General features: G+C 36.6%; 1 protein-coding gene across 1 annotated transcript in view; it reads right to left on the reverse strand.

Moving 5' to 3' along the window:
- The window catches only part of Hmgxb3 (HMG-box containing 3), a 53,454-nt gene that overhangs the window by 20,721 nt on the left and 11,582 nt on the right, over positions 1-21,151 (reverse strand). Inside the window, exons 6-11 of the mRNA XM_076856729.2 lie at positions 13,070-13,201; positions 8,180-8,598; positions 5,780-5,955; positions 5,563-5,660; positions 2,486-2,584; positions 546-695 (exon numbers count right to left, since the gene is read on the reverse strand). Coding sequence (XP_076712844.1) covers positions 546-695; positions 2,486-2,584; positions 5,563-5,660; positions 5,780-5,955; positions 8,180-8,598; positions 13,070-13,201 — 1,074 coding nt within the window. The remainder of the gene's footprint in view (positions 1-545; positions 696-2,485; positions 2,585-5,562; positions 5,661-5,779; positions 5,956-8,179; positions 8,599-13,069; positions 13,202-21,151) is intronic.

Below are 21,151 nucleotides of genomic sequence, written 5' to 3' on the forward strand. Positions count from 1 at the left end.
GAACACTTGGTTCTCAGATATCAATGTATGGTTTGAATGCATCTCCTCAAGACTTTTTTTTTTTTTTCCATTTATTATGGAATTTGAGATGAGACCTTTGGGAGGTGACTGGGTCATGAGGGCTCTGCCCTCATGAATAATTAATCCAGGAGTAGACTAATGGATTAAAGAGTTACTACAGAAGTGGCTTTGTTATAAAGTGAGCTCTCTGGCTCTTTGCTCTATGACCCAGATGCTGATACCATGCTCTTATACTTCCCAGCCTCCAGAACTGTGAACTAAATAAAACTCTGTTCTTTACAAATTATTTGGTCTCAAGTAGTTTGTTGGACAACAGAAAACAGACTATAACACTGGGCAATTCCCTCACCTCAGCAACAAAGACAAGGTCCAGGAGGAAAGCATTTGCTGAGGTATAGAACTTACAACCTAGGTCTAGTTCTGATGCTCTAGCTACTATTCAATGTACTTTTATTTCTATTAAAGCAGATTTACTAACAGAGCCCATCACAAGGCTAAGGGACTTATCTGAGAATAGAACTCACAATGGCCTTGGTAGTTTTCTCAGTCCGGTCTTTGGTAAGGTTAAAACCACAGCTGGGACAAATCCTAGGTTTGTGCCGGTTGGTGTAGACATAGCTACAAGAAGGATTCTTGCACTTTCCCCGGCCTCTTGATGTAGCCAGGCCCAAATCCTAAAAAAGTAAGATCAACATTTAATTCTACTAATGTTAGGTTGAACCTGGGCAGAGCCTCAAACCAGGATGACTAGCTGTAAGTCAGAGAAGGAAAAAATGGCAATTACAAACCAGATTTAGCTTAATTTCCAAAAAGTCCTGAAGCAAGATGCTTTTCAATTTTAACAGTCTATATAATTTAATCCTTTACTATCTATGAAATTAGTGAGTCGAATTTCAAGGGTAAGAAACCTAAATACCTCAGAGTCCATGCAGTGGCAGAGTAAGCAATCTACTTGAATGAGGAGTGCTACTCTATGGCAAATCTAAGATTTCAAGCCCTCCTATGAACAAACTGTGACTTCTGGACTCAAAGCTATGAAAAACTTGAAAGCTTTAGCATCTGGGCTCCTATGATCATACTGTCTAATCAACCCAAGAAGAGAGCTGGGTAGATGGTAAACCTACTAGCTTCCTGTTGCCAAAACAAATGAGGATATGGAAGGTATAGCAAAGGCAGTAATTAGGTCATTAGAAAAAGAAATCATAAGCAGATCTCCATGATAAGTGACAATCTTCTTAGAGATAAGATCAGAGCAGGCATTAATCCTCTACACTGTGATACCTTGTTCTCTACTAAATCTCAATATAGAGCTAGGCATAAAAATGCTAAATTATATATATATATATATATAAAATATATAATATAATATATATATTTATATACACACACACACAGAGCTGGTCTGGAACTCCTGGACTCAAGTAATCCTTCTGCTTTAGCCTCCCAAGTAGCTGGAACTATAAGCATGCCCAATCACACCTGGGTAAGCTCAATAGTAGAGCGCTTGCCTAGCATGCATGAGGCACTGGGACCTGGCACCACATCAAAATAATAAAACAAATAAAATAAAGGTATTGTGCCCGTCTATAACTAAAGAAACATTTTTTAAAAAATACTTTTCTAATGAAAAAAAAAGACACTTTCAAATGACCTGTCATTATAAAGTGGGATTTTTTTTTTTGCTCTCAAAATCTGTTTAACTTACTTAAATCAGCCAGAGAGACTGCCATAAACAATCTGACTGGTTATAACCTTAAGGACCAACAGAACTACAGAATGTTGAGTGATAGGAGCCTCAAAGATACGTAAAGTAACGCAGCATTTTATAGTTGGCAAAACTGAGGACAAGATACAGAGTCTCATCTAGGACCCTATGGCAGGCCAGGAACACAGCCAGAACTACTTTTGAACTCGGTCTTCCAACTGTCTACAGTGTTTGTTCCACTGTTCCATGCTGCTTACCTTGCAAAAGTCATACATTCATTTATCAAGATGTTAATATGTGTTAGGGTAAAAATAAAAGGAAAAAGGGGAAGGGAAACTCATTGGAAATGCTAGGCTAAACAAAACAAGTTGTTTTACTAAATTCCTTCTCAAACCCTTTAAGATACTAGTGTCGAATGTCTGTTTTAGGGAGAAAAATGCTTAAAACTTATTTGTGAATCACACTTTCTAGGCCAAAAAGTTCAAAGACTGCTGAATGCTAAATCTGGACTACATTCTCATCTCTGACTACTCTCAACATAAATATCCTGATCTCAGCTGGCTTATGCATTATAGACATCAGGAAAAAACTCTAGACAGCCTAGCACACTCACCCAGAAGTGATCATCTGTATGGGTGACAGGATCTTTGACATTAACAACTTTTATCTGACCCTGCTCTCACTCTTAGCTACCACCACCTTCTTCCCCAGCTTCATATGCTTCCTAAAGTACCAAAGCAATACAACCATGTGGCTTACCAGTGTGACAGTGCAGCTGTACTTATACGGAGGAAACATGTCAGGCTTGACCTCTACAACTTTCACCTGAGAAGTCCTGTTGTTCGGGCCACCTTGTATCTGTGGATCAGAATAAGTTATTTAGTGCTACTTTTAAACCTCAAACTCCTGAGGTCTGTGTCCTCAAACAACTTAAGGAAATGGCTTCCTGGGGAATTTGTTGAGCTCTCCTCCAAATAAGTCCTCTGGACTGCCAACCAGCAGTCACCAGCCCACCAAAGGCTAAGTGGCATGTCCAGGGGTTGCCAGACTTCTCCATAAAGCTTCTAACACTGTGTACCAAGAACACCATGAATCAGACTGATAATTATCACATGATAAAAACATATAATAACTCTATACACAAATATATAATTGACAAATGTTAGTATAGAGGGAGTGTGGAAGAATTGTCACTAAATGTCACAGGGTAAGAGGAAGATCATGGTTGTTTTCCTCCTTTACTACTACCTAAAAAATTTTCAAAGGCTCTTTAAGTATTTATATAAATAAAAACAAAGGCATTCTAAATTAATTATTCTATAAGGTGAATTTAAGTTGAATTTTAGAATATATAATTTCATGTACCTGTTAAATGACTTAAGACTAGCAAAACAGCTTGTGGCTTTTTAACAAACACCCAGAGTTGCTGGTTAAAAGGAAACTACAGAGAAGCCTGAGTGTTTATTCAAGTGACAGAGTGTACATGAAGGGATTTTAGGGGCTGGAAGTTGACTAATACTTTCCATCTGTACCACCAGATCATACACTGTTATAATTTGGATCTGGAATGTTCCCCAAAGCTTCATTTGCTGATGGCTTGTACACCAATGCAAAATGTTCTGCCTTACCACAGCCCCAAAACAAAAACCCAAAGTGACTATGGACTGAAACCTCTAAAACCTTTCCTCTTTTGATTTTCTAGGGTATTTTATCTCAGCAATGAAAAGCAAACTAATATATACATACACTCAGAGCTGCCACCACATCTGGGTGAGAAACAGAACAACCCTCAAGTAAAAGCTAGTTGCTATTTGTCAAGGCAAATTTAGAATGTCAAACAAAGAAAGTCAACCTACAAAGACCATATAGCAGCTGGGCACAGTGGTGCACACCTGTAATCCCAGCAACTCAGGAGGCTGAGGCGGGAGAATTACACATTTGAGGCCAGCCTTAGCCAACTTAGTGAAGCATTCATCAACTTGGCAAGATCCTGTCTCAAAAAATAAAAAGGGTGGGGTCCCCAATAAAGCTCAGTGGTAAAGCACCCATGTTCAATCCCAAGTATCAGAAAAAAAAAGGAAACACATAGCAAGGGAGATGGCAGATTGATTCTCCTATTCTAACCTGGTCCATGACCACTCAAAAAACACAAGCTACAATCCACCCCAAGAGGTCATGAAATAAATTTAAAGGGTAAACCGATTTTACCAACAGGAAACACCAAAGTGATGGCACATAACAAGGGAACTGTTTCATTAAAATACTTAATGTGTCTATTTACTGGGCTATACTGTAAAAATTTGTTTATTACTGGGCTGCTGGGTTTATCATTGTGCCTCAGTAGTAGATTTCTTGGCTAGCATGTAGGAGGCCCTGCTTCAATCCTAAGCAAAAAACAAAAGAGAAAAACACAAAAAGATGTGTCACTGAAGTCACAGTATAGTCTAATGCTGACTTAGAGAATTTTTGAGAATAACTATGCTAACCATATTTACATAAAAAAATTAAAAAATAAATTTTAAAAATCTAAGAATATGCTTGGATACATGGAATTTTGATACCTAGGAAAATCTTTAATAGCAATTATTACTAAATAGAATGAAAGATATGATACAAACTAGTACATGGAATAAGAGTCATGTTTTAGGTTTTAAATTATATTAAAAAATAAACACAAATTCAGGAAAAGACCTGAAAACTGAAACAGCAGGTTAATTCTACATGGCAGATCATAAAGGATTTATTCTCTTCTTTCTTTACCTGAATTTTCTGTATCTTCTATAATAACCATGCATTCATATAAATAAAAACAAAGGCATTCTAAATTAATTATTCTATAAGGTGAATTTAAGTTGAATTTTAGAATATATAATTTCATGTACCTGTTAAATGACTTAAGACTAGCAAAACAGCTTATGACTTTTTAAAGGGGGTGGGGAGACTAAACAGATTATTAAAACTAAATGCAATGTCTAATCCTAGACTGGATCCTATACTGAAGGGGGAAATGTTTATGTAACTTGTAAAACTGACAAAACTAGAACATCAATATGAAATTAATGTGCATCAAGCTAGGCTTGGTGGTGCATGCCTGCAATCCTAGCAACTGAGGAAGCTAAAGGAGGAGGACTGCAAATTTGAGGAGAGCCTCAGCACTTAACAAGCAATTTAGTGAGACCGTCTCAAAAAAAATAGTTCAATCCCCACTATCAAAATACATGAGTTAGGGGCTGGGGATGTGGCTCAAGCGGTAGCGCGCTCGCCCGGCATGCGTGCGGCCCGGGTTCAATCCTCAGCACCACATACAAACAAAGATGTTGTGTCTGCCGAAAACTAAAAAATAAATATTAAAATAAAAAAAAATAAAAATAAAAAGACAAAATAATTATTTAAACGGTGCATCAATGTTTCAGTAAAAGACTATCCCTATTCTCTGGAAATACACAAAGTATTAAGGAGTAAAAAGCCATATAACTTACTCTTAAATTATAAATCTTATATATACACATGTAGGTGTACACACACAGGGGAGGGTTGTGCAGAAACATTAATGATAAAGTAAAATGGGCTAATACACTAATAAGTGACTTAATAAAAAGTATATGGGTGGTCTCTGTACTTTTTTGGGGGGCAATTTTCCCCTAAATTGTACATTATTTCTAAATAGAAGATTTAAAAACATATATTCTTTTATAAAAAGACATGACTTAAATCATTCACATTAACCTCCTCCCAGAGACCTACCAGTTTAAGAACTGCCTTTTGCCTAAGGGATTTGATAAATTATATAGAAGCAGCCATAGCTCCAAACTCCCTTTTTGGGGGATAGGTCTTACCTTCACTTCACCGGCGCTAGATGGCTGCTGGATGGGCTGGCCCAGCTGCTTCAGTGTGCTTGGCTTCAGGCCACAAGTCCTCACAGAAGGAGTCTTATCTGAGAAACCCAGGAGTCAAACTGGTGACTTATATGCATTCAGTTTCTCCACTCTCCACCCCACTTCTGCTCCCCTCCCATCAGACAGCCCCTCCTCCAAGGTCTGTCTCAGCTCTTACCACTCAGGGGAAAGGCCTGCCTGGCCCTGGACAGTCCTATGCTGCTGCCTCGCCCTATATTAGCTGGGGCCGGCAGAATTGCTCTCATGGGTCTGGCTGCAGCCAGTAATGAGGGCTTTCCCCGTGCTCTGCCTTTAAGCTCTGGGGCTCTGGGTCCAGTGGTGAGCAGGTCAAATCTAGGGGGAAAAAAAGAAACAAGAAGGGAATCTCCTAGAAATTCTGGACCAAGGGGAAGAAAACCAAAATGGTATTTCCAAACAGCATTTTATTAGAAGATAGTTCAGAAGTTAAACTATCAGATCAGACAGACTGAGTTCAGATTCAATCATTATGTATCTGGGCTCTGGGCAAGTGATTTCACTCTTCTGTTAATCTCAAATTTCTAATATGTAGAATGGGGTAGTAATTACTTATATATTTATGGAATCATTACAAAGATTCAAAAGTATACAACAATGACAACAGTGTATACTACCAATAGGTATTATAGTTATGATAGTTATGATATTTCACTGCCTCTAATTAAAGCAAGTGCTTAAAGGGTACGAGCCTCCCACATAAATGCAGCTTAGAGACTGGAGAACCAACTATGTTTTCTTCATCTTAGAAGCACCAATACTAAGCACAAGGCTTGTATCATAGAAGGCCTCCTCAGTTGCTAACGTGATTAACATGCCACAAACAAAAGTTGATTTAAAGATCACAACTTCATTCTTAAAGGATATTAAACTATCTCCAAAGTATACCGATTAAAAAAAAAAAAAAAAAGCAAGACATAGAAGTATGCTATGCTACCATTTGTGTTAAAGCACACAGGAAAACAAACACACATATATATTCATATTTGTATATGCTTAAAACTATCTCTAGAAGCATCAGATGTAGATGGACACAATACCTTTTTTGTTGCAAAAACTCTCTAAAAAATGAATGACTAAATAATGGGATAGGAGTGAGTTTTTTTAATGTTTATTCCTTGTACTTTTTGAGTTTTGATCACATGAATATTTTCTATTCAAAAATAAATATTAAAAATCATTAATATAAACCAGAATTTCAAACTTGGTATTATTAACATTTTGAGACAGATATATTCTTTGTTGTGGAAGGCTATTCTACACATTGGAGGATGTTTAGCATCCCTCTAGATGCTAGCAGAAAAACCCCTTCCCAGTTGTGGCAACTAAAAATATCTTTTTTTTTTTTTTTTTTTTTTTTTAAAGAGAGAGAGAGGGAGAGAGAGAGAGAGAGAGAGAGAGAGAGAACTTTAATATTTATTTTTTAGTTATCGGCGGACACAACCTCTTTGATTGTATGTGGTGCTGAGAATCGAACCCTGGCGTCACTAAACATTGCCAAAATGTCCCTGGGGGCAAAGCTGATCCCACTTTAGAGCCACTGATATAAACAAACAAAAACCTTCAGTTGTAAGAACACAATAGCCTGCTACAAGGGCAACACGGAGAATCCAGTTAAGCTTTTAATAAAGAAGAAACAAGTGAAAAAAAGCCCCAAACTTACTGACATCCGCCTCTTTGTAAGGTGCTGAGTTGCATGTTTTACACAGTCACACAGTTGTAGATGAACACAATATCTTTTTTGTTTATTTGTTTTGGCTATCAGGGATTGAATGCAGGAGCGTTTAACCACTAAGCCACATCCTAAGTTCTTTTTAAACATTTTATTTAGAGTCAGGGTCTTGCTGAATTGTTAGGTGCCTAAATTGCTGAGATTGGCTTTGAACTTGCAATCCTCCTGTCTCAGCCTCCCAAGCCACTGGGATTACAGGCATGTGCCACTGCACCCAGCAATACTTTTACTGTACTTCTTTATTTTTATGTGATGGTAAGGATCAAACCCAGTGCCTCACACATGCAAGTCATGCACTCTACCACTAAGCTACAACCTCAGCCTAAAGAGGATATTTTTAAATATCCAACTCAAGATTTTTCAGAAAAGAAAACTGAAGCCAAGAGGTATGAAATGACTCTGCCAAGGGAAGGTTATAACTAGAACTGCATCTTCTGAATAGCAGTTAAGAACTCTTTCTATAGGGTATAAGGCTTCACTTTCCAGATATGATACCCAAGATTGGTAACTCATAGTTTATAATACTGCCCAGAGCTTGTACCAGACAGATTCTCACAAATGCTTTAGGAATTGACAAGAAAAAGTATACAGGAATCTGAAAGCAGAGCATGGACAGCAAAGCATAGGGGGAAAGGCAAATCATTACATGTCTCTAGGCCTTGGTTTCTGTATCTCTATAAAAGGAACCTTTATCATGGCTCTGCTACCTCTTACAAGAATGCTGTTAAGGATACAGGACAAAGCAAATGTGGGGCATTTCCAAAGCTGCTACAGACACAGTCTCAATAATCTATAACTATATTGACTTACCCTGCAGATTTCTTAGGAGCAGAGAGCGAACTAGAGGTGCTGGTCCCCTCAGCTGGTGGTGGTATGTCTGGTCCAGGAATGTCATTCTCAGTTGTCCCCAAAATGACTTCGGGCTGCACACCACTCTTGACAACTGGCGTCTTAGTGACTGCTGTACCACGACTCTCAGGAGCTTCCTTAACCCAAACATGGGCATCGGAGATGATCACTTCCTCCCACTCATTCTCCTCACCCACTTCTCTTGGAGGAGCTACATTTAAGAGCTGGCTTACAGCTTCTGAGTTTTCCAGAGTCAGTTTGGAGGCATTTTCTTTAGAGGAGTTTTGCTCAGTGGTGACAGGCTGCTGATTTCTTTTAACCATAGAACTTCTAGAAGAGACACCTGAAGCCAATTCTACTTTGACTTTGGCTGGCTTTTCCTAGAAAAAAGAAAGAATATATTGTATGCATTTTACAAGTGACAACACCACACACAAATATTCTCTCACATGATCCTCTTAATAATAACATAGAAAACTGAAGTCCACAAAGAAGGGGCTAACTTACAAGTACAAAATGAATCTAAGTCTTCTGATCCCAAGGTACCTTCACTACAGTTAAATACTCAGGATAAATCTATTCTCCTTCTAACAAATTTCTTTTTGGCATACTGCTTTTTCATCAAATAAACGTTGGCAATTTTTTAGTCTTAATTTTCAAAGCTCCTAGAGAAGAGGATGACATATGCCATATTGGGCTTCTAAGTCCAAAGCTATTTACCTTGGTGGTACCAATATGGTCACATCATGTTTCTACTCCCTAGTGGAAAAACTTGCCTTCACCAGATTCCTTCAGATGAGTCTTTAGAATGACTTGCATATATGTCACATGTTTCATACTGGGAAAAATTAATTCATCCATATTAACTATGTGCTAGAAAATATTCTACTTCATTAAAAACTTCATCTGCTATCTCAAATCTACTTTTTTATAGTAAAGTCCTTGGTCCCTTATCTTTTATTCAAGAAGCACCTCTACAGAAACAATAGCATTTATACACACACACACACACACACACACACACACACACAAAACATGAAAGCTGGGTTCCATCTGTGCTCAGCTCCACTCCTAATGAGTTACATGGTCTAAGGCAAGCTTCTTCTGAATCTTCATGTTCCCACTATGAAATAACAGAGGGTTGGACTCTCAGTGTTTGTCAGCAGGAGCAAGCCAGCATTTTGGATAGCTCAGTTTATTGTGCAGGAACCTCCTGCATGTTCCAGGAAGTTTAGCATCCGAAGCTAATGTTATTAAAACTCACCTACTGACTACCAAAAACCCCTCGTGTTCACAAAGCTACCTGGGTAGTGTACTGTTTCTGGGTACACACCAATAACCAATGACATTTAATAGCTCTCCAGTAAAGCATTCTCAAATTCGAACACACACTAGCCCAAGGATGAATAAGCATGGGTAAAAGTTCCAAGTAAACTGCAGAGTTTTTTAGCACAGGATGGAAGAGCAGAAAAACAGCAGAGTATATCCATCTTCAGAGATGTGATTTTTGAGCAAAATCACTGCTTAATAAGTAGGCTATTTCAGACAAAAATCATTTGCAGGAATGATATTATAAGCAATCTGAGCAACAACTCTACAGTGATCCCGCATTTCCTTAACTTAATCTACCCTTTTAGATGTTGCTTTTCTTTCAAGATGGAAGGTAAATGCAACCAGCGGTCCATTAAGAGAGAACTCAATTATCACTATCAGACTCTATATGAATGAAGCCTTGAGTTAAACAGCCTCATATGCTATCTTTTGTCCCACCCAATTAATTGGGAACTATACCACATACCTTGGGTGAACTTTAGCCAGTATAAACTCTAGAACAATACAAGAAAAGATGAGTCATTTCCTGACTGGTATAAAAACATATGGAGCCTACAGAAACAATTTATATTTGCTGCCTCAAACATGAGAACTCAAGAAATCTTAGATGTTGCAGCTAAATGACATAGTAGTGTCCAAGAAATGTTTAGTGGAAAAGGTGCTGGCATAATTAACTATATGAACTTAGCAAGTCACTTCAATTTTTCTCTCAGCTAAAAAGAGTTGAATTACTTGATAAACCAGTCACTATTTCTCTAAAATTCTAAAGTGTATTGATGCTGAAGTGTTACCTTTTTATTTTTTATTTTCAAATTCATTCTAACTTTGGAGAAAAAAATTCTGACTTAGCAAATCAAGATTGCGGGGGCAGGGGCAGGGCAAGTAGTTAAGAAAAAACTTGTTTTCGTGCCATAAAGAAACTCAACAGGGGCTGGGGATGTGGCTCAAGTGGTAGCGCGCTCGCCTGGCATGCGTGCGGCCCGGGTTCAATCCTCAGCACCGCATACAAACAAAGATGTTGTATCCGCGGAAAACTAAAATAAATAAATAAACAAACAAACAAACAAACAAACAAACAAGAAACTCAACAAAACTTCAGAAGTGACAGCATGCATAGCAATAATAGTTATATAAATGTCAATCGTGACAACAAGGAACTTTTTTTTTTTTTAACAAAATAACTTTATTTATTTATTTTTACGTGGTGCTGAGGATGGAACCCAGGGGCCTCGCACATGTTAGCGAGCACTCTACCGCTGAGCCACAACCGCTGCCCCAACAAGGAACATTTACTAAGGTTTACTATATATAAAAAACGTGCCATCCACTCATGGATAATCTCATTTGACCCTTCCAGTGACCCTTATTATTAACCTCTATTTGTAGATGAGAAAAAACCTTAACTAAGGAATACAGATATGACAACTTGTCTAAGGTTGCCCAGCTAAAAACTTGAGAAGCTTAGGTTTGATCTAAGGATGGTAACTCCAAAATTGCATTATAATTGCTGTTGTTTGAATCTTAAGGTATTCCCCAAATATCCAGGTGTTAAAGGCTTGTTCCCCAGGATGGTACTGTTAGGAGACATACAACCTTTAGAAGGTGTGACTTAGTAGAGGTTTTATAGCTACTTGGAGAGCATCCTTGAAGGAGATTGTGGGATCGTGGTCTCTTTTCTCTACCTTGTACTTACTGGCCATGAGGTAAGAAGTTTTCTGTCACCACACACTCCTACCAGGATGTGCCACCACCTTGCCACAGGCCCCCCAAACAATGGGGCTAATGGACTATGGGCTGAAACCTCCAAAACTGTGGGACAAATGAAGCTTTTTTGTTTATAAGTTGATTATAACTTATAACTCAGTGGACCATGCCAAGTTAAACACATGACTATTAAAATCCCTAGCCTAAATAAGGTTCATAAAAACAGTACCCCTTCTCTTTCCTTTTCTACTTATGTAACGTGCTATTGATCCTTCAAGATCATCTCTTATAAAACCTTCCCCATCCATTCCAGTCCTGGTAAGCATCTCTCTTAGAATTAATTGAGAATTAAGTATACCATTCTTTTTTCTTTTTGGTTCTGGGGATTGAGCCTGGGGACATTTTATCACTAAGCCACACCCTCAACCGCTTTTTTTTTGGGACAGGGTTTCACTATGTTATTTAGGGCCTTGCTAAGTTGCGGAGTTGGCCTTGAACTTGCCATGCTCCTGCCTCAGCCTCCCCAGTTGGTGGGATTACAGGAATGTGCCACCATGCCTGGCTATTCCATTCATTTTGACCCTAAAAATTTAGTATCATATTAAAAAACATGACAAGCATGTACGTTTTATCCAGTCAATGCCAAGTGTACAACAAGTTAACAAACATGCTGAACTAAAACACCATATGAGCATCTTCTAGGGATAAAAGCTGTAGGGGACGCAAAAATCATGGAGAAGCTTATGACATGACACAAACAGAAACACTGTTAAATGGTGATAACTGCTACTTAAAAGTGTCAAAGGCATACATACAGAGAAAGTCATTCATTCTTCCCTAAGGAAACCTAGGTATGATTCACAGAAAAAAAATAACATTTACACTGAGTCATGATCTATCATTATACATTCATTTCAGAAAAAAATAACCAACTTGCTTGTCTACAGGAGAGAAATGGAGAAAGAGAAAAGAAGGAAGGGTGGGAAGGAGGAAGGGGATGCATTAGAGTTAGACGATGGAAGACTTGAATACCAAGTTAAGGACTTCCACTTCTACAGGAGAAGTAAAGGTTTTGAGCTAAGCAGTGAAAAGATGAGAGCTATGCAGTGAAAGCCAGGTGCGGTGGCGCATGCCTGTAAACCCAGTGACTTGGGAGGCTGAGGCAGGAGGATTGCAAGTTCAAAGCCAACCTCAGCAAGGGTGAGGCGCTAAGCAACTCATGAGACCCTATCTCTAAATAAAACAAAAAATGGGGCTGGGGATGTGGCTCAATGCTTGAGTGCTCCTGAGTTCAATCCCCATTACCAAAAATAATAATAATTAAGCAGTGTGGGGAATGGATTGTTAAGTTAGCCTTAACAGGAAGTGAGTAAATTAGCATACTGTAGTCATTCATGGGAAATTAAGAATTAAAGATAATATTGTTAAAGAATATTTAATAGATATTAAGTTAAATGAAAAAATATACATAACATGTTCACAGAAAAATGGACTAAAAGAAAACATACCAAAATGTTAAGTAATAGGCTTGTCTTTAGATGATATGATTGTGGATAAAGGCTGAAGGTGTAGCTCAGTGGTAGAACATTTGCTTCACAAGCATGAGGCCCTGGACCCAATCTCCATCATCATACACAAAAAAATTACACATAAAATTTTGTTTTCTGTTATTATTTTTTAATTTTATAAACCGTTTATAATGAAAATGATGGTCAAAATTAAAAGCATCAATTTTTAAAAAGTTATCTGCTCTTAAGGGCAACAGGAAGCTTACTCTGTTGTGTTTCCAAAGCAACAATGGTCAACAGACCTTACCTTTGGGATCCACTTCCCTCCTAGGAAGTTACCACAGGTAGGGCACTTAGGTGGTTTGTGCCTAGTGACATATGTGAAGGAGCAACCTGGGCTGGTGCACGTCCCATGGCCCCGGCGAGTGTATGTAGTGGTCTGTTAAAAAATAATAATAATAATAAAGTATCAGAATCAAGATCACAATCCAACCCCTCTCAGACCCTGCTGACCATTATAACCACAACGATTATCAGACAGTAGTAACTGCTATTAATCGAGCAAGGTAACACACAGCGCTAAATGTTTTAGTAATATCTCATTTAATACTCTCAGCAATGCTACTGAGTAGATAAGTATTATCACTACTTAGGTTCACAGTAGTTAAATGCTATCTCAAATCATATTGTGACTCAAAGACAAAGCAGGACTAGAACTCAAATGTCTCTGATTCTTGGTCCAAGATTCCTTCTGTGCACCTAGGTGTACCCTCTGATTCAATACTTCAAAAAATTTGCTTCTTCTTCCTTCTTACTAGTTAAAAATCAGAGAAACTATGACCTAGAATTCAGAGATATAAAAATAGAACCATGATTACCAAACAAAAAATAATAAGAAGAAGAAGAAGAAGAAGAAGAAAATGCAGGAGTAGAAATCAGGTCCTTTGATATTCACCAGAATTTAGTTGTTTGCATATGAATATAGTCAGCCATTGGCTCTCACCATCTCTACTAACCAACCTTTGAGCAAAATGTATTACAATGGGTTATTACATTTCAGCTACAAATGGAAATTATTCACTCATTAGCCATGTTCCCTTTCTAGATTAAAGCTGAAAAAATAATTTCCTTATCAGATTTGTTTTGTCACTTATAATGTTTACTCAACTATTAATTCCAGCTTCCCTAGTCTGGCCAAAAAGCAAAAACCTTCCTTGGGAAACACTAAATTGCTACTAGCTTTTACCTCTGCCAGGGAGCCTTAAGAAAAGCTGATTATCAAAGCAGTACAAAATAAAGCATGAGTACAAAGTGGTCAGGCACCAAGGAAAGAGACCAAGCTCTGGGTTCCAACTTTGACATTAACACACTGGATGACCTGGAAGTAAGTCATCATAACTCTTGGGCCTTGGGTTTAATGTCTGTAAAAATCATATGCTCTTCCTATTTTACTGGTATCTTGAGGAAGAAATGAAGCAGAGAATGAAGAAACATTCACTTAGTAAATTGTAAGATTCTATAGGTTTGTGAGAGCTAAATTACTGAGCTATAAGACATCTCTCATCTTTTTTTAGACTGTGACCCCATACATAATCTTCATAGTGAACACTCCCAGGAAGCAGAATAAAAATTTAAGTTAGTTCTATAAGTGAATTACCATGGAAATTTCAAGATGGCAGAATAGAGAAGATTGCTTTTCTGGCTGCTCTGTGGTGTGAAACAAGAAAGCAGACAGGCAGCTTCTCAGCAAGTGGGTAAACAAAAAAGAGGGTGGAGGGAACTTTACTGGAATTTAATACTGGACATTCAAAGCAGATTGGGGACTGAAGTTGGATATAATAAAATAAGGAAGAAATCTCTAACACCACAGCTGCTGCCACAGCTGGAGTCACCAACTAGAGCAACCCTCCACAAGCAAAGTGGAGGGACAAGGGAATTAAAGGAAACTGTATTTTTAGGAGGTCTGAGTGTGTCTGGGTATGGAGAGTCTATGGATCAAAAACACACCAACTAAACTGAAAGGCGTGCTGAATAATATCCTTGTCCAGGAAAGAAGCCACCATCCCTCTAGGCTGCATGCAGAGGAGAGAGGAAGGAACCATTTTGCAGCCATGGTGTGGGAGCTGGTAGCTAAGAGAGCAGATTTCTGGCAAACCCAAGTTTGGCCTGAACTCCAATGAACACAATTCTTTAACTTTTCATCTAGATCTTTGTTTTTTTTTGTTTGTTTGTTTTTTTCCTTTTCTCTGTTTGTGACCTTAATGGTTCACGGACATTTTTCCATATTCATATTTGGTTTTTTCCTCATTTCTACCATTTTTGAAGCCAGTTATTTTTCATTGATCAATATTCTGAGGACTAGGATATTTGATCAGTATATTTCAGTTTTGTTTTGCATTATTTTATTCATTTTTTAAAAAGTTTACCGTATATGTGTGTTTTTCCTTTCCTTTATCTGTTTCCCTTGATTCTCTTTTTCTTTTTTTCTACCAACAGCCAATCTCTATTGTTCTTTCACTCTTCATTTTTTAATATCTTCTCTCATCCTCCCTCATAATCACCACATCCTTATCACTTCTGTTCTCTCCCAGTCCACCATTCAAAATTGTAAATGCTTTTCCAAATTAACTGTTTTTACTGTGGGCAATAACTGATCATATTATTTCTGTTTATTATTACAATTAACATTGTAGATGTCATAGCAAGAACTATTTGGTTTTGCATTTGTTGTTATTTTTGTCTCCCCATAAAAGAATGAGGTACTGGAAACCTTCAGGAACACTACAAGTCCACAGGGTAGAAACTCTACTCCCTTAGACTGCTAGTTTGGACTGCTAGATGGGTAGACACACAAATAACATGAAAAAGCAAAGGAACAAATCACCCCAAACAAATCAAGATACTTCAATGACAGAATCCCACAATACCACAGTAGAAGAATTGTCAGAAGACATTTAGAATGTACATAGTCAAATTGATCTGTGATGTAAAGGATGACATAAGGAGTAAAATCAGATAGAAAATACAGGAAGTGAAAGATAACTTCAATAAAGAGGTAAGAGATTCTGAAAAAAAATCAAGCAGAAATTCTCAAAATGAAGAAATCAATAAACTAAATTAAAAATTCAACTGAAAACATCACCAACAGACCAGACCACTCAGAAGATAGAGTTTCAGGCAATGAAGACAAATTATATAATCTTGAAAATAAAGTTGACCATGAAGAAACGATGTTAGGAGACGATGAACAGAATTTGCAAGAAATATGGGATAACCTCAAAAGACCAAATTTAAGATTTATTAGGATAGATGAAGGCACGCAGATACAAACCAACAGAATGCACAATCTTTTCAATGAAACAATGTAAGAAAATTTCCCAGACCTAAAGAATGAAATGGAAAATCAGATACAGGAGGCTTATAGTGAAGCCAGATTTAAAATTAGGCAGTCAGTGTAGTTAGGTAAATCGGGTCTAATATCGAATGAAATCCAAAATGGAGGCCATGTTGAGAATGAATTTCCGGAAAGGTTGAGCAACTCTTGAAATGTTAATGAAGTCCCAAGAAAAGCCCTAGGCCCAAAGTCCATCCCAAAGAAATGTTAATGAACAGCCCCAGCTGTTTGGAGGTAGCCCATCCCAAAGAAGTGTTAATGAACTCCTTCCTGCCCAGATTACTTCTTTAGCCCACCCGTGTCCCACCCCTTGAGCCTTCCAACCTACATTCTATCACTGAAAGAACTATAAGAAGGGAAAACAACCGCACTTCCACGGATTCCACCTCTCTGGTCCCCTTCTTCCTCCAGGAGAAGTCTTTTCTGCTGTCCTTTAATAAACTTCTAATTTCTACTCTGACCTTGCCTCGGTGTGCTTCTCTGGTGTTATTCTTCAACACTAGGGAAGCAAGGACTCGTCACCGGTCAACAGAGGTAACAATAGGACCCCAAATATACAAAATTACAATAGACCCACTTAGGCACATTATTGTGAAAATGCCTACAGAATAAGTACATTAGGCATCCAGAATAAGAATAGAATTTTAAAGGCTGAGAGAGAAAACAACAAATTACATTTAGAGGGAAATCAATACAGATCTCGGCCTATTTTTCAACTTAGATCCTCAAAGCTAGGAGGTCTTGGAATAATATATACTAAGTTCTGAGAGAAAGTGGATGCCAGACAAGAATGCTATACCCAGCAAAATTAAGCTTCAGAATTGACAATGAAATTTAAAAAAAAAAAAAAACAAAAAACTTCCACAACTAGAAAACTTGTACTACAAAACATTCTCAATAAATATTTCATAAAGAAGAAATGGAAAATAAAAGTGAAAACGAGCAAAGGGAGGAACTACATTCGAAGAATAGTCAATCAAAGGAGAAACCAATTCAAAGTAAAAACCAGAAACAAATTTAAAATGACAGGGAATAAAAACCATTTCTCAATAACAGCATCAAGGGGCTGGGTAGCTCAGTGGTAAAGTGCTTGCCTCACATGGGTGAGGGCACTGGGTTCGATCCTCAGCACCACATAAAAATAAATAAGTAAAATAAAGGTATTGTGTCCATCTATAATTAAAAATTTTTTTAAAAATTAATGCCAATGGCCTACAATCAATCAAAAAACAGACTAGCAGACTGGACTAAAAAATAAAACCCAACAATATGGTGCCTTTAAGAGACTCACTTCATAGGCAAAGACATCCTCAAACTGAAGGTAAAAGGATGGAAACAACATATATCAATCACACGGATCTTATAAACAATCAGGGGTTTGTTTCTATCCTTATATTAGATAAAGTAGACTTCAAGCCAAAGTTAATTAGAAAAGACAAAGGAAGCCATTTCATACTGCTTTAGGGAACTATATATCAATAAGACATAACAATTATATTCATGCCCCAAACAATGGAGCATATACATACACCAAACAAATCCTTTTCAATTTCAATACTGGATGACTTTAATGTACCTCTCTCACCACTGGATAGATCTTTCACACAAAAACTAAACAAAGCTATAAAACTAAAAAACACAATCGATAATTTATACTTAACAGACATATATGGGATATTTCATCCATCAATGACAGAATACACTTTCTTCTCAGCAACACGCAGATCCTTCCCTAACATAGAAGGCTTACACAGGGGACAACTGATCTAGGAAACCCACCCAGCTCTCCTCCCCCATGTAATGTAAGCTATCACATATGTTGGCATACAACTGTAATATTACTTTAATATATTTTTTAGCATCTATAGAGTTGTTTTGATAGCTCCCCTTTCATTAATTTTTGTGTTCTTACTTTTTTTATTACACTTGTTAGATTTTTTATCAACTTTTAGCTGTATTATTTTTCTATTTCATATATTTCTGTTCCCACTCATTATTTTTTCCTTCCTACTACCTAATATGAAAATAATTTGACTGTTAATCTAGCTTCTTTCTGTTAGTAGTACTTCAAGTTTATAAGTGTTCATCTGAGTACTGTTTCATGCCAGAGATTTGGAATATTTTAATAAATTATTTCTTAGTTCAAAGTACTTTTTATTTACTTCTTTTGTGCTTTCTTCTTTGACATGTGAAGTAACATTTTGTTTCTGGTTTTTTTCTTTGAATTGGTTTCTCCTTTGATTGACTATTCTTCGAGTGTAGTTCCTCCCTTTGCTGGTTTAAAAGTGTGCTTTTTAATTTTGAAGTAGTTGAGATGTGGGAATGGGGTTCTATTTATTTTAAGGTGATTGATTTCTAATGTAATAAATCATGCAGGAAACAATGTCTGCATGATTTCAAATTTGAAAAAAGTAATGGAAATCCTTTTTCTATTGATTGTATTGGTTACATACATGTCAAAACTGATCAAACTGCATACTTCAAATATGTAAATTTTATTTTACTTCAATTTTACCTTAATAAAGCTATGAAAAAATTAAAATACTAAAAATAAAAAGAGAAAAGGAAAAAGAAGAGGGGAAAAAAGATTACCATGAACTTGGAAATACTCTTAAACAGAACTGACTTCAGAGTGGTGTGAATATAGATCACACCTGTAATCTCAGACACTTGGGAGGCTGAGGCAAGAGGATCCAAGTTCTAGGTCAGCCTCAACATCTTATCAAGACTCTATTCCAAATTTTTTTTTTAAAAAAAGAAAAGCAGATGGGGGACTAGGGATATAGTTCAGTGGTATAGTGGGCATGGATGCAATCCCCAGTACTGCAAAAAAGAAAAGATGCTAGTGTTCAAGGCTGATGTTTCAGGCCCAACCAAGTACTGTCAAAAAAAATACTGTTCTAGAAGAGTTTGGCAGACACATTTAAGAACATGATAGTCATTTCCAGGAGCACGGGACTAAGAAAAAATAAGCAGTTTCTTCAAGTTGCAGCAGCTATTCCTGTTTTAATATCCTGAAACTTTTTCATCTAAGAACATACTATTTATTTGAGTATGGTGGCACATGCCTATAGCCCATGACACTTAGGAGGTTCAGGAAGGAAGAATGCTTCAGCCCAAGAGCCCAGGAGTCTCAAAACAACAACCAAAAAAAAAAAAAAAAATTAAAAGTATGTATCACTTATCTGCAACAGGAGTTAAAGACAATATATTAACACTAAAGAAACTCACAAACAGAACCAAAATAAACTTAATAGTGTATAAGCCATTAAAATGGAAAAAATGGATGAAATAAATAGTAAGATAAGAGATCTAAACTTAACCATTTTAATGATTATATTAAATAAAAATGCCTTGAACTCTCCAATTAAGATAGATTGTGAGATGGGGTTGTAGCCCATGGTATAGCACTTGCTTATCATGCAGGAGGCATTGGGTTTAATCCTAAACACTGCAAAAAAAAAAAAAAAAAAAAAAAACACTTTAAATACCAAGATATAATTTGTGAAAGGTTAAAAAGACGGAAAAAGATAGATCTTAATGTAATAATTATAATTAAAAAACCAGGTCCGACACAGACAAAGTCAATTACAAAGCTAAAATTACTAGAGATAAAGATCTTTTCATAATAATGAAGGGGTCAATTTATCAAGAGGACATAACAATCTTTCCCTTCAACAGAATACACATTCTCTTAAAATGCACACAGGACATTTATCAAGATAGACCATATTCTGAGGGATAAAATAAAACTAAATAAATTTAAAAGGACTCAGATTTTATAAACCATAAAGTTCTGACTACAATGAAATTAAATTATAAATCAGTAACAGAAAAATATATGGAAAATCACTAAATATTCCAAAAAAGGTAACACACTTCTTTGTAACTCATGAGTCAAATAAATAAATCCAAAAAAGGATTTTAAACCAAGTGAAAATAAAAATATACTATCAGAATTTGTGGGATGCCACTAAAGTAGTGCTTAAAGGGAAATTTATAACACTAAGCACCTATATTAAAAAAGAAAGGTCTCAAATCAATGACATCAGCTTCTACCTTAAGAAACTAGAAAAAAAAAAAAAAAGAGTGAACAATAAGTGAAATAGAAACAAAAACAGAGAAAACAATACCAAAAGCTGTTTTTTGGAGATCAATAAAATTTATAAACTTATAGCTACGCTTATCAAGGAAAAAAAAATATGGAAGACCCAAATTGTCAGAAACAGGAATGAGAGACATGAAATCACTACAGATTCTACAGATTGGAAAGGATAAAAATTCCTCAAAAATTTAAGCACAGAATTACCACGTGACCTAGCAATTCCACTCATAATTATGTACCCAAAAGAATAGGAGACAAAGACTCAAAATAATACTTGCACACCAAAGTTCATAGCAGCAATTTTTACAACTAGACAAAATACAGAAACAATCCAAATGTCCATGAAAAGATGAATGAATAATAAATGAACAAAATAAAAAATATTTTAAAAAATAACAAAAAAGATGAATGGATAAATAAAATATGGTATATACACACAATGGAATATTTAGACATAACATTCTAATACAAGGTCTGAGATAAATGAACCCTGAAAACATTACATTAAGTGAAAAAGTATTATACAATATTTGTCTAATTTCACCTATAACAGGAACTAGAACATGTAAATTCATACATAAAAAGTAGAAGAGAGGTGGGAATGGAAAGTTACTATTTAATGGATATAGAGTTTCAACTGGGAACAAAGAAAAAGTGCTAGACGTGGATATTGGTAACGACTCCATAATACTATGAATGTACTAAATGACACGGAACTAAATACTTAAAAATGGTTAAAATGACTGGGTATCGTGGCACATGCACATAATCCTAGTTAGTTAGGATGCTAAGAAAAAAGGACCACAAGTTCAAGGCCAGCCTGGGAAATTTAGCAAGACCCTGTCTCAAAATTTAAAAAAATAGAAAAGGATGAGGATGTTCCTTGGTGG

The sequence above is a fragment of the Callospermophilus lateralis genome, chromosome 5, assembly GCF_048772815.1.
Source record: "Callospermophilus lateralis isolate mCalLat2 chromosome 5, mCalLat2.hap1, whole genome shotgun sequence".
Taxonomy (NCBI): domain Eukaryota; kingdom Metazoa; phylum Chordata; class Mammalia; order Rodentia; family Sciuridae; genus Callospermophilus; species Callospermophilus lateralis.